At 36.1% G+C, this 13,373-nt stretch overlaps 2 protein-coding genes across 2 annotated transcripts; both read right to left on the bottom strand.

The window, feature by feature from the left end:
• Positions 1-97: 97 nt before the first annotated feature.
• Positions 98-3,993, bottom strand: LOC109146564 (transmembrane protein 120 homolog). The gene is made up of 10 exons (XM_019294229.1): positions 3,488-3,993; positions 3,222-3,300; positions 3,027-3,121; positions 2,340-2,444; positions 2,177-2,256; positions 1,908-1,998; positions 1,677-1,784; positions 1,339-1,425; positions 838-906; positions 98-543 (listed from the first exon to the last, which is right to left on the bottom strand). The coding sequence occupies exons 1-10, from the start codon at positions 3,704-3,706 to the stop codon at positions 388-390; spliced, it is 1,089 nt and encodes a 362-aa protein (XP_019149774.1). The 5' UTR covers positions 3,707-3,993; the 3' UTR covers positions 98-387.
• A 2,758-nt stretch (positions 3,994-6,751) lies between these two features.
• On the bottom strand, positions 6,752-12,048 carry LOC109146567 (aluminum-activated malate transporter 4-like). The gene is made up of 6 exons (XM_019294234.1): positions 11,395-12,048; positions 11,101-11,238; positions 9,826-10,089; positions 9,572-9,708; positions 9,333-9,479; positions 6,752-7,667 (listed from the first exon to the last, which is right to left on the bottom strand). The coding sequence occupies exons 1-6, from the start codon at positions 11,765-11,767 to the stop codon at positions 7,029-7,031; spliced, it is 1,698 nt and encodes a 565-aa protein (XP_019149779.1). The 5' UTR covers positions 11,768-12,048; the 3' UTR covers positions 6,752-7,028.
• Positions 12,049-13,373: the final 1,325 nt, after the last annotated feature.

The following is a 13,373-nucleotide window of genomic DNA, read 5'->3' as shown; positions in this document are numbered from 1 at the left end:
TATGGAATAATGGAAATCTGGAGGCATTTGGGCATTGAGCCTGAGTTGATTGGGGTATTATAGTTCCTAGAAGAAGTGTAAAAGAAAACAAAAATCACTGACAAAAGCCACCAAAACTTGCACAGAAATGATGACATGGATAATGGAAGTTTTCATAGAACAAATAACAATTACCAAAATTCTCATAATTTGGACATATATCCCATGTGAAGAAAGATTCTAGTGGCTAAGATTAATCCAGCATGGATTTTGATGTTTATACAACTATAGAAAGAAAACATTGTCTTGGGAGTCACAAGTGGGTGGCAAGATATCACCAGATGCCTGCTCTTCTCAAGGTTGGAGAATGGAGCAATGTAGCAGCAACATCTTCTGACCAAAACTAAATCACAAAGCCTTAGCTACAGACTCTGGATTCAAGTCATGCTTGCTTTTGCTATTCTTCATCTTGGCTTTAACTCTAGATTTTGTGACAAGGGTTTCCACAGTGTTAATAAAGTTCCCAACTGCCATGGCTATTAGAAGGACCCCACAGGTAACAACCTGGCATAGTAGGATAAAACGAACAACAAATTATATCAACATTCTTCTTCATACCTATTAATGTATTATATCACCATTGAGCTTTTCAGACTTACCTATACAGTTGGCAAATCAAATCAAATCAAACCCCTTTTGGGGAAGCCACAGCCCAACCATTTTCAAAATTTGGGCTTGCTCAGAGTTGTGCCACAGAATCTATGGGCTTTAACAGGCTAGCCCATATTTTCACTACCCAAATATATATAATAAACTAAGCATGAAATTATCAGGTGTGATTTAGAAGCATTATTTTACCTGCCACTCAGAGACATCGCCCATTGCAACAGTTTTAAGCAATAAGACCCCAATATATGCTTCAAACCCCTGAAACCAAAGAAATCGCATCACATTATATATTACAGATCTGTAGTGAAACAACCACATATAACCTCATTCTCCAACTGCATCACATTACTTGTGTGTGTGAACAGTGAAACTGGGTTGCACAATAAGATGGTCCAACATCTAAAATGGAGTAGATGTTAATCATTAGGAGCAAATATTATTTCAAGAGGCCCAAATCCAAATCTGAATCAGCAAACCATGAGCACTGATATAGTTATAGTTTCTGCTTGAAACTGTGTTAACGAAACTCAAATTGATAAATTGATCATAGAGGTTGGTAACCTCTCGATCCAACATTATCACTACAGCATCTTTCATATACCCAATAAAGAAAGCACTGCACTGGTAGCATAACCATTATAAATTCAGAGCAGAAATTCAGTTACTAAATGTCAAACGCAAACAAGTTACCTGCAAAATGAATAGTATAGGGAATAACAGCAACAACTGACCCTTGACCCCAGCAGTTTCCCCCCAAACAACATCCATTCTCCTTGCCTGCAAATGAAAGTCTGAATGATCATCTTGACTAGATTGCAAAGAGTTCATATTAAGTTGGAGAAAAGGCAGCTTTAAAATTATGGGACTAAAAATATTGTTTAGAAAACACCCATAGTTGGATATCAATAATAGGATTATTCAAAATAAAGATCTAAATGTAAAAGCAATATTATAATTACATAACTCAACAAAATGTACAAAACCATAGGAAATATGGGTTATTCTGTAGAGCTGAGGCCATACTATACCTTGCCCAGAGCAATACGTGTATACAATCTTTGCCGTTGGTATCTATTTTGAAGAAGCATTGCAACACCTTGCATAATTGCCCATTGCAGGAAAAGTTGAACTCCTCTCTACAGTAAGCACTTAATTATAAGTTTGTGAGTTTGTGTGTGACAGTGTGAGAGAGAAAGAATGAGGGAAAAAACCAGTAAATAATCCAACACAAAAACAAATGCATGTTAATATATAAAAACCTGTTTTTGGGCACAGTTTGGTTCCCTTTGTATTTCCCATGTAAGACTTATAAGTGCCATAGCCATAGCACAATAGTGATGCTTTATCCACCTGCAAAAGAACAGCCACAGTGTTCTTCACTTGAACAAGAATCAGAGTTCAAGACTTCCACTTCAAGGAAAAAATAATAAAAATATTTTTTCTCTCATTTGAACAAAAGTTGAAGAGTAATTGGAGGTTTAGATCAGAAGACTAAACCTTCCACAAGAGAAAGATAATATTCACTTACCATGGTCGAATATCACTTCCATTCAATCTCAAAATGTTCTCCCGCAAAGCTAAACCTGTATAGAGGTAAAGCAACCATGCCTGAAGAAAGTGGAACACCCAGCCTAGTTAATTTTATGGAATAAACAGTGGCAACAAATATGAAATGAAGACAAATATGCTACCTGGTAAAGTTGGACGGGCAATGCAGGTAGACATCCATCCCAAATCCAAGACCTTAATCCAAGAAGCAGTGATGGGAATATAAGGAAGAGATATGCTGTCCGATCCTGTTATTCAGAGAGATGGTAATAATTAGTACTACTTACAACTCTGCATGTAATGTGTCATCTAGTTCACAGCCCCAAGGCCCAAACCGTGGGGACAAAGGAACACAATCTTCTGAAAACATACTGCCAGGGGATGGGGGCTAATTAGAGAACTGAAACCATCAACATTAGCTTGGCACACTTCAAAGGGAACACATCAAAGACATTTTCTTAGATTATAAAGTTAATCTAACAAATATGAGACCACTTACTAAATAGGTCAACATTGTCTGTCAAACAATAATGTGCTACCCTCATGGTAAAACATGGTACCCACTTCGAATATATAAATTACATTACCATCCACTCATATCTAAGACAAGTAAGATTTATTCATTTAATATGGAAACAGTAAGCCCCAAAAAAAACCTTCATGAAAGTGGAAAGACAGCTTTTTTTTACACCACTATTTAGTCTAACATCAAACCTTATTCAAAATTCCTCATTTCCAGTACAAAGTCAATAAGCACAATACATCCAAACTATACCCATGAATGATTTAAGCAGACAAATTTTCCTAAAATTATGAAGTGAATGACATACTCTGAAACTATTGTATTCCTCTTTTACTTTCAACTGAACATCCTTCCTATTAGCACGAACATTAACTGGACCCAGAAACATCCTCAAGAACTGCCCTGTAACCAACCACAGTATGAAGCACAATAAGTAACTAAACCTATCAATGAATACACTTCAATTATTATATAAACAATAATGTAGCATCAAGTACAATACCATGAGATTTGCTTGGAAGATATGCTGCCGCATCTCCTTCGCTCAATATATACCTAGCTTTGATTAATTCCTCTTCCCACTGAAATATATATGTAGATAGTACACAGATAAGCAATGGCTAAACGACAAATATACAGATAATTATGTTTAACCAAAAAAAACACTTAATGATTACTCGAATTATCCCAAAAAATAAAAATAAAAATGCTGGAATACAAACAGAAACATGCAGCGAGAAAATACACAATAATAATACATGCATGTACTTTTTCAGCTTGTATGGAATCCAACTTCCTAGATCGGATGGAGCTACGAAGGCTTTGGATGTGAGCATCGAGGGCGGCGGCTCGCTTGCGGAGCGACTCTTCATCGCGAGCAGTGCGGGAGATCAGGGCGCCAGCAGCGTCCTGCAACTCCTTAGCTTGCTCCACCAGCCTAGGAACCTCCTCCGCGTAGTTCAAATCCTCCGCCGTGGAGTCGCCCATCGGATCGCCGATTCAATTCCCCAATCCGACCTCCCCCAAATTCTATAAGATTAAAAACGCGTATAATTGTATAAATATGTTTCTATCTATGTTTATATGTATTCAATTCGTAGTATCGTTGTGCAAACGCAGTTGCGAATAAATGGAAGGAATATTTTCCGACGGAGTCCGGGAAGCGGTGGAGAGTGAAGCAGAATCAGAAGGTGTTATAGAGAGCGATGAAGAAATGGGGCCAGCGACGCAGAGAACCTCTGGCGGTAGCCGAACCGATGAATTTAATTTTGTTTGTTCTTCCAACTGTGCATTTTATGTTTATGGGTCGAAATTTTGGTTAGGAATTTCGTAATTGAATTAAATGCATCCTAAACTCCTATTTCTCCCTTCATCAAGACAAAATTTAAAACAACTGGCCCACATAGACAGCTCAATTAATCACATAGGTGAAGTTTGAAAATAATGACTCGAGATCGAGTCTCACTAGCAAAAATGTAAAAGCAACCTCTCAAAGTGAGAGGGCTGCTTGTGCGCATTAAGTAAATGTATATCCTCTATGTTCAAACCATGATTTACATCATCTCAGATGCTTTGTCAAACCGAGACGTGAGAGTCATGATTTACATCCTTCCAAATATTCTGTCAGGTAGAGGCATTGAGACTCTTGGGATTAAGGATTCAATCTTTTGGGGAACAAAATTTAAAGTAACTGTGCAAAAAAAAACAAAATTTCTCGTCCCGAAATACTTAGGGGGTGTTTGGTTGGATGGAAGTCAAATTCCATGGAAAATGTTTTCCTAAAAGTATAGGAAAATGTTGTTTTATGTTGTTTGGTTGGAAGGAAAATCTTTTCCATTGGAATTTGAGTTCTTAAAATTGAAGGAAAACAAAATCCTAACAACACATTGGTATTTTGTTTTCCAAAAGATTTGGGAAGAAAGTATAACAATGTTGGACTATTTTACCCTCATCAATGTTTATTAATTACACATATATATATTATTGTTAAGGGCATATTGGTCTTTATATTCATAATTTCTTACCTTTCCAAACCCAACCAAACAACAAAATTCATATTCCCAGTACTTCCTTTTCCACTAACCAAACAATGGAATCTATTTTCCTGATAATTTGTTTTCCATGAAATTTAAATTCCATTTTTCATCAAATATTTTTCAACGAACCAAACGAGCTGTTACATTTTAACGTTATAGAAATTGTGAATGAATTAAATAAACTTATGTATATTATTCCTATGTTATTATGCCATTTTTCATAAGAATCTTATTGTAAAATACTATATATATGACTTTCTAAATATACATATTCATTATTCTAAATGAATGTGATACACATTGCGAGTACATGTGTTTCACTATATTATAACTCGATAAACTTTATCACTTATTCTAATTTTATAAAAAAGATATTTGATATTCTAATATATATATATATATATATATATATATATATATATATATATATATATATATATATATATATATATAAAATATGTTTCTTAAAAAGTGAAAATTGCATTTTATATTCTATAGGTAGTAGAGTCTAGAGTGTTATTGAACTGATGATGACATCATCAACAGAGTTACCTACCATCAACCTATGTTAAGCCAACTATATGCAATGCGTGGATACTTATCATAGAACGCAGCGAGTCCAAGTGGTTGCAACAAAGAAGGCTGACAAATGATAGGTTTAACATAATTATATTAATAAATCCAGCTTTTGATGCATAATAATATCTTAGTAGCTTAAGAATAACAAAAGTAGCATTGAAAAAGTTCACCGAATAGATGGAGCACTAAATTATAATTATTGTATTAGAATGTCACCAAATTTTTTTAACTTCGTTAGACTATATTTTGGACTTTATCACCCACTTGAAGGTCCAAAGGCCCATTGTGATAAAAATCGAAATTCAACACCAAATTGTACATTGGTGTGTACAAAGGAACCTAATTTAAACATAAACTCTCAATGTTTGTGACAATTGTGACAAGGGTACAAAGAACCTAATCTAAGAGCATCCATAATAGTAGAAATTTTTTATTTTTTATTTTTGAGTGATTTTTGACAAGTTTTTGTAAGTGTGATTAGGAAAGAGAATATGAGAGGGAAGAGAAAAAAGAGGGGAAAAAAAAGTAAAATTGATTTTGACAAAATAAATAAATAAATAATAATAGTGTCAGACGCGCTGTCAGCATGCGCCCGCTGGGCGCACTTGTGACAACCACGCGAGGCTATCACAATGCTCCATTTCTCCTGTAGGTCTCACTTTTCTGCATTATTTTCATTCCTTGCGGATGAATTTCTTGCCCCTCTCTCTCTCTCCCAACTTGGCTTTCTTTTTTTTTTAATATCTATGAATGATGCACTAATATGGATGGCCTAAATCTAAACTCTCAATGTTTGTGACAATGGTGACAATAATTGAAGCCCTACCCTACCGCTAGAAGCAAGTGTAAGGTAAAAATTCTAATCCATTAGATTAATGCCATGACACCCCTCTTAGTCAAACTTGTTGTATAAAATCTTCTTAGTGCGATTTAGGCCCTATTTGGTAAAATAATTTATTAGTCAATTTTAACTTATTTGATCACTATTAACTGTTTGACTTGGTCCCTTTACTCTCATTGTATCTTCATAGTACTAGACGATATGGTGTTGAGCCTATTGATGGGGCTCATAAGCCCTTGCTTACTGCCCGACAAATTATTATGTGGACTTGGGGAGGTTCACATTGCAATGTGTACTCGAATACACAATACACAATTTACATACTAAATGTTCACAATTTACATATTAAATATTCACAATTTAAATTGTAAACATTCAGTATGTAAATTGTGAACGTTCCGTATGTAAATTGACTCTGAATTGTTTCTATTTTATAAATTCAGTCCCTGTATATTAAGTAGAGCAAATTCAATCCTTCAATTATTCAGTTCCATTTATTCTAAATTTAGACCATTAATGAAAATACCCTCTAATTATTCAAATTTACTGTCAGCATGAAAAAATATATATATAAAATACATAAAGAATAAAGTTTCCTCCACTTTGGATTCCGCAAAAGAATATTACAAATACAGGATTTTACATTCAGCCAAACAAGGTATAAACAAATTTCTGTGAACTTCATATCTGATTCAACAGACACCATTTCTGCAATACTGCAGTAAAGATACAAATTCAGTAGGTAGATGGTAATCATATCAGAGACTTCAAACCTTCATGAGCCCAGAAAGGGATAGAATTGAGAATCCACTCTCTGAGTTTCAACCTACCTAAAAAGCTTCTTAATTATGTATCAGTTTTCTTCATCATCATCTACTGGCTCCTTAAATTTGGCCTTTTCGCTAAGAACTTCGAACGCCCCCACGAGATTGTGAAGCCTGGCAACGAATTCAACCAGCAGGGAAGTGAACGTTGCGAGTGACAACGGGCTCGCGCTCTCGTAAGTCCTGACCTCCCGCTCGTTGAGAATGGTGTCCCCGAGCATCGAGAGGCGGGAGGGCCAGTTCATCTGCTGCTTCAGCATGTCGTTAGTCGATTCCCATTGCGAAATGACACTCATGTTCGGGTTTTGAGCGTCGATGTGCTTTAGCGACTGCATGGACCTCAAGTTGAGCGTTGCTTCGCTTAGGGAGTTTATCAGCATTGGTTGTTTCTGCTGGCTATCCTTGAGGTCTTGAAGCTCCTCGGGATCCTGTAAATTCTTTGGCCGCCTCCCTCGCTCCCAGTTCTCAGCATTGATCAATAAGTACGATTTTTGGTCTATCAATATCTGCAACTCCTCGGCTGCTTCATGTACTTCTTCGAGCAGATCTACAGGGCTTAGTTTCTCCATTTTCTCTACTTTTTCCCCGAGATACCTTATCACTTTAGCTCCCGCACTCCCAACTCTCTTAATCTCCTTCTCGAAGACCTGCCTTAGTTCAGGTGCTGCCTAAAATACGAAAAACGATTGAATAGGCAATGCACACAAGGTATCAATTCATGCAAAACGAAAGAGGGAGCCCAAGACCCCAAGAGGAAGATAAAATGACTAACACAAAATCTTTAGATCATAGAAAGGATAAATGATTACTCGTAGAATATGTCGTGTATATTTAACAGATCTAATGTGCATTAAACTACTATAAAATACTGGTTCACCCCAACTGGAAGCTTATTGAAAAAGAGGTTATCTAATGTGCATTAAACTACTATAAAATACTGGTTCACCCCAACTGGAAGCTTATTGAAAAAGAGGTTTTCAAAAGTCATGATCGCGGAGCTTCTTGAAGAAAAAGGGCCTTTTTGTTTTTGAAAGCCTTTGGGGGTGTTTGGTAAATAACTGTTAGTTGGCTGATAGCGGTTAGTTGGCTGGGTTAGTGAGTTTGACTAGTTAATAGCTGATCGTAGAAAAATGTTTGGTAAATTAGCTGTTAGCTGATAGTTGATTACATGCAAAATGACTTTGGCCCTGTTTGGTAAAATGGCTGTTAGCTGATAGCTGTTAGTTGTTAGCTGATTATGTTAATTAGAGGGTATAAATAGTTGATAACATTAGATGATTGTAGAAAAGTGTTTGGTAAATTAGCTGTTAGTTGATAGCTGTTTTGTATAATTTCTTTTCTCAAAAAGCTAATTGAAAAAGTTGCTTGGAGTAGCTTTTTGAATTTTAGCCTTTTGGAGTTGCAAAAAGCTAATTAACCAAACATTTATATTGATATTTTAACTAAATCAAACAATTGATAGTGGTCAAATAAGCCAAAATTGGCCTATAGGCCAATTTTTTACCAAACAGGGCCTTTATCAAAAAGTTGTTCGAAAAAACTGCTTTGAGCAGCTTTTTGATTTTAGCGTTTTAGAGCAATAAGCTGTTACAAAAAGCTAATTAGTCAAGCACTTATATTGGTTGTTTAACCAAGTCAAATAGCTAATATTGGTCAAATAAGACAAAATTGTTTGATAAGCTAACTATGTTACCACACATGTTGGCCCTGTTTGGTAAATGGCTGTTATCTGATTGTGTTAATTAGAGGGTATAACTAGTTGATAACATTAGCTTTTGTAGAAAAGTGTTTGGTAAATTAGCCGTTAGCTGATAGCTATTTGGTATAATTTCTTTTCTGAAAAAGCTAATTGAAAAAGTTGTTTGGAGTAGCTTTTTGAATTTTAGCATTTTGGAATTGCAAAAAGCTAATTAACCAAACACTTATATTGATATTTTAACTAAATCAAACAATTAATAGTGGTCAAATAAGCTAAAATTGGCCTATAGGCCAATTATTTACCAAACAGGGCCGTTGTCTCCATAGTTTTTGAGATCAAAATATGTTTTCTTGAGTAGACAAGCTATAGGCCAATTATTTTTTATTTATTTTTTTTTTTAAAAAAAAGCTATGTGTCAAGCAAGCGCTAGTCATAAGCCAGAATAGCGATTTTGTAAGACAAAACTATTGGAAGAACACACGGAAAGAGATGAGCTCTTAGAAGGTTGCTAAGTTCAACAAGCACATACAATTCAATGAATTTGTAAGAATACATACAAAAGACAACTGAGAAAATATACGACATATACATTTAAGGGAACCGGGGAAGCCAGGTAGTAGAAGAATAAGCTAACCTGTATCTCAGAAAGAATACAGCCATGCATAGCCATGACCATGAACGCACAATGCCTCAATGCCCCGCTAACTTTCACATATTCGTTCCAAGGATACCTGAACATTTTGTAACGACCATGTGGCGGTTCCCATACCGCAAAACTCAACTGAAGGAGGATCATATGAAAACCAAACTTTACTAGAGTATCAAGGAATTCAAGAATAAATAAATAAATAAATCAGGTAATACATAGGTTACCAGAGAATCCTCTTGGCTTGTGGACTCTACGGCAGATCTATACCCACTGTACACAGGATCATCCCATGCCTGGTAGAGAAGAATTTTCGAAGGTATCCTCTCATATTCAATAGATTGCAGATAACCATTCACACAACCTAATACAATGTGTCACTGGATAAGTAAAGCTCATTTTCTCGTTCTGTAACTAAAAAAAACGTTGCAGAAGTCAAAGAAGCAAAGGCTTAAAACTAGATGGGAAAAAAACCGATTACCTTCAAAAGAATCTGCGACGCCTTTAAAATTTTTCACGACTAGTTTGTGCAAATCTTCACCGGCCCAAATGGGATAGACACATACATTTACTAGCAAGCAGACACAAGCGCCAACCCCGATTAGCAATAACCGGGAGACAGCCGTTTTTATGAATTGTGATGATTCGGATAATAAGACAATACAATATGTCAACAAGAACACCCTGAATCCATATTCGTATTGCTTCATGGTAGGGTACAGTTTAAAGTAAGATGCTAGAAAACCTGAAAAGCCAAGGGGAAAAGACAGCAAATGAGTTAAAGTCACAGACTCACACCAACAACATATTTAAATGAAAACCAGAAAGCCAACAGAAAAGAAAAGAAGCACATTCTTATGTTAGAAGAAGTAGAAACTGGTTGACTGGTGGTTAGGGCTGTTAATGAATGGACAGAGGTTGTTCGTGTTCGTTTGTTAAAGATTTTTTGAGTATTCATGTTCGAAATAATCTTTTTTTTTTGTAGTACTGACTCTGTTACAATGCAGTATCTATTCATAACTACTTTCTCAACCTACTAAAGCACAAAGAGTCAATACCGCCTCCACCTCCCATATGGGAGAGCAATTTGGTGCCACTAGATACAAGGTCACAAGAAATAATCTATGTTCACAAAGAATAACCAAACAAATTAAACAGCACAACAACTATATAACTATATATATATATATATATATATATATATATATATATATATATATATATATATATATATATATATATATATATATATATATATATATATATATATATATATATGCTTAACTGCTTGTTCATGAGCTCTTAGCAAACGAGCCTACAACTCTGTTCGTTTATGAACCAAGCTCTAAAATTTGTTCATTTATGCCCGTTTACCTTAGTAAACGAACATAAACGAACGCTTACCGAACACGAACACGAGTAGTTTACTGAAAGCTCTGTTGGCTAACGCCCCTTCTGGTAAGAAACCAAAAACTCAACTGAAAAGCATCACCATAGTTGCCATTCATGGTGGTGAGCAAGAAACCAAAAACCAACCTAAACAGAATCAAACTGGTTGGAAAACAGATTGAACTGAATCAGCCGGCTCAATTCGGTTTCTAAATTCAACAAATCAAAAACCATATTTGGGTGATGAGGGAAACCCCAGCCACTACCCGAGGGTGTGAGCCAGCAAAAGACCACAAGGAGGTAAACCGGCAAAAAACCATATTGATCCCCCCTAGTAGTGGGAACAGATTGAAGCCACATCACTGACCTGCCACAAAGATGCTGATAGTAATTACTACTTCTTGCCATTTGCCAGCCAGGAAAGATAGTTCAGCAATTGCCAAAGATAATCCACCAGCAGAAAAAGTCCCAAGAGCCCTATTAAATCCTTTACTAAGAGTTGCCCCTAGTCAATAATACACAGACAAATCAGCAACTATAAGAGACAGGAGAGAACCCAATACCAAAAATAAGAATTGCCATTTATTAGCTCGAATCTGATGAACTTTGATTGAAGTATCAAATTTGGGCAAGAACAAAAAATTAAGAATGTTCTGGGTACCTATGCTGAATTCGAAGACGACAACAACAGTGAGAATCGCCCAAACCGATTTAGACCCAATGTAGCTAAGGGGTTCCTTGAAGAAAACGAGCAGAGAAACAAGCGAGAGAGCCAGCCCCATTTTAGCTGCAAATATGATTTTGCGGGGATCCTTGCGCCCCATCTCATACGCCTTGATCGAAGTCTCCTTAACATCTCCGAAGAACGCCGACACTCTGTCGCGAAAACCGTGGAGAAAACCTCGGTTTGTAGACTGAGACGGAATCCCCCATTCCAATTCTGAAGAACACCCACCTCTGGATAGCAGTCCTTCTCTGCTTGCTCCCATAAAGCTCCGCCTCAAGGATTCAGAATAAGCGTTGCCTGCTGCCATACTTTATCCTCGGAAACGAAACGCTTTCGTCCTGTCTGAAATCTGGTTTCATGGAGTAGAAGGGATTAAAGTTTTGGTATCAAATTATAATTATTGAAGTGTTTGATAATTTGATTCAGAGGTGGCGAATTTTGAAAAGAACAGGCCAGCAACTGATTGACTGGTTGGGGTTTTTGTCGTGCCGACCATGATCAAGAATTAAGGTCAAACATGCCCATTTGTACGTTCTAACAATCCATGTTTAGAGGTTAAGGTAATCACAGATATCATATGACAAAACAGTCTCATTGAAGTATCATAGAATTCAATAGTTACTCTTTTTTCTTTTTTCTTTTTTTTTTTAATTAATTAATTTATTTATAATTTTACTTTCAGAATTTTCATACACTTTCCTACAATCTTACAATAAAAAGTGTATACGTACCATAAACTTTTGACAGGAAGAGATAAAAAGTTTGCCCGATTTAGATAAAGAAAAAATGTCCGTAAAGAAAATTAAAAAGTTTTGGGTTGAAGGATTTAATTTCAACTATTTATATTTGTGAAAGAAAAGTCTACATAAATCCTATTCTGATAAGATCTAAAGTTATTAAGTTTTTGAATACCAATAGACTTAAACCTCTATAAAAGTCTAAGGCCGTGTTTGGTAAATAATTGTTAGCTGATGGTGGTTAGCGGTTAGCGGTTAGTTGTTAGTTGATTGAGTTAATTAGAGGGTATAACTAGTTGATAACATTAGTTGATTGTAGAAAAGTGTTTAGTAAATTAGATGTTAGCTGAAAGTTGTTTAGTATAATTTATTTTCTTAAAAAGTTAATTGAAAAAGTTACTTTGAGCAGTTTTTTTTTTTTTTTTTTGAATTTTTAACATTTTGAAATTACAAAAAGTTAATTAACAAAACAGTTATATTGATTTTATAACCAAATCAAACAATTAATAGTGATCAAATAAGCCAAAATTAGTTGATAAGCTAACTATTTTACCAAATTAGTTGATTGCAAGCCCGTGGCCACTCCGGTTTCAACCACGAAGGCCGAGACTGATGCCGTGGTACCATACGCTGATCCCACTCAGTATCGCAGCTTTGCAGGTACTCTGCAATATCTTACGGTAACTCGGCCTGATCTTTCCTACTCAGTCAATCGTTTGTGTCAGCACATGCACTCTTCCTCTACTCCGGATTGGGCGGCTCTCAAGAGGGTGTTACAGTATATAAATGGGACACTACATCTTGGTCTTAAGATTGCTTATTCTCCTTCTCTGGATATTCATGCATATTCTAATTCGGATTGGGCTGGCAATCCTGATGATCGCAAATCTACTAGTGGGTTTGCTGTGTTTTTGGGGACCAATCTTGTCTCATGGGTTTGACGAAAACAGCGTCATCGCAAATCTACTAGTGGTTTTACTGTGTTTTTTAGGACCAATCTTGTCTCATGGGTTTGTCGAAAACAACGTACTGTGGTTCGTTCATCAACTGAGACTGAATACAAAGGACTGGCTGATGTCTCTGCAGAGGTTACTTGGCTCGTCTCTCTGATGAAGGAAATCGGGTTTGCGCCACCTTCTGTGCCAAAACTCTGGTGTGACAATCTGTGTGCTAATC

This window comes from Ipomoea nil, unplaced genomic scaffold (assembly GCF_001879475.1).
Source record: "Ipomoea nil cultivar Tokyo-kokei standard unplaced genomic scaffold, Asagao_1.1 scaffold1932, whole genome shotgun sequence".
NCBI lineage: Eukaryota > Viridiplantae > Streptophyta > Magnoliopsida > Solanales > Convolvulaceae > Ipomoea > Ipomoea nil.
The sequence above is the reverse complement of the archived record's forward strand: the minus strand, read 5'-3'. Positions and strand labels throughout refer to the sequence as shown.

Bases quoted from the DNA above. Each gene is read 5' to 3' on its own strand.
- LOC109146564 (XM_019294229.1), bottom strand. From the start codon at position 3,706: ATGGGCGACTCCACGGCGGAGGATTTGAACTACGCGGAGGAGGTTCCT. The intron at 3,122-3,221 runs GTATTGTACTTG...GGTTGGTTACAG, and splicing joins TCTTCCAAGCAAATCTCATG to GGCAGTTCTTGAGGATGTTT. The intron at 907-1,338 runs GTAACTTGTTTG...CTTTGGTTTCAG, and splicing joins CTATACTATTCATTTTGCAG to GGGTTTGAAGCATATATTGG.
- LOC109146567 (XM_019294234.1), bottom strand. From the start codon at position 11,767: ATGGCAGCAGGCAACGCTTATTCTGAATCCTTGAGGCGGAGCTTTATG. The intron at 10,090-11,100 runs GTCAGTGATGTG...TTGGCTTTTCAG, and splicing joins TATCAGCATCTTTGTGGCAG to GTTTTCTAGCATCTTACTTT. The intron at 7,668-9,332 runs GTTAGCTTATTC...TTCGTATTTTAG, and splicing joins GTATTCTTTCTGAGATACAG to GCAGCACCTGAACTAAGGCA.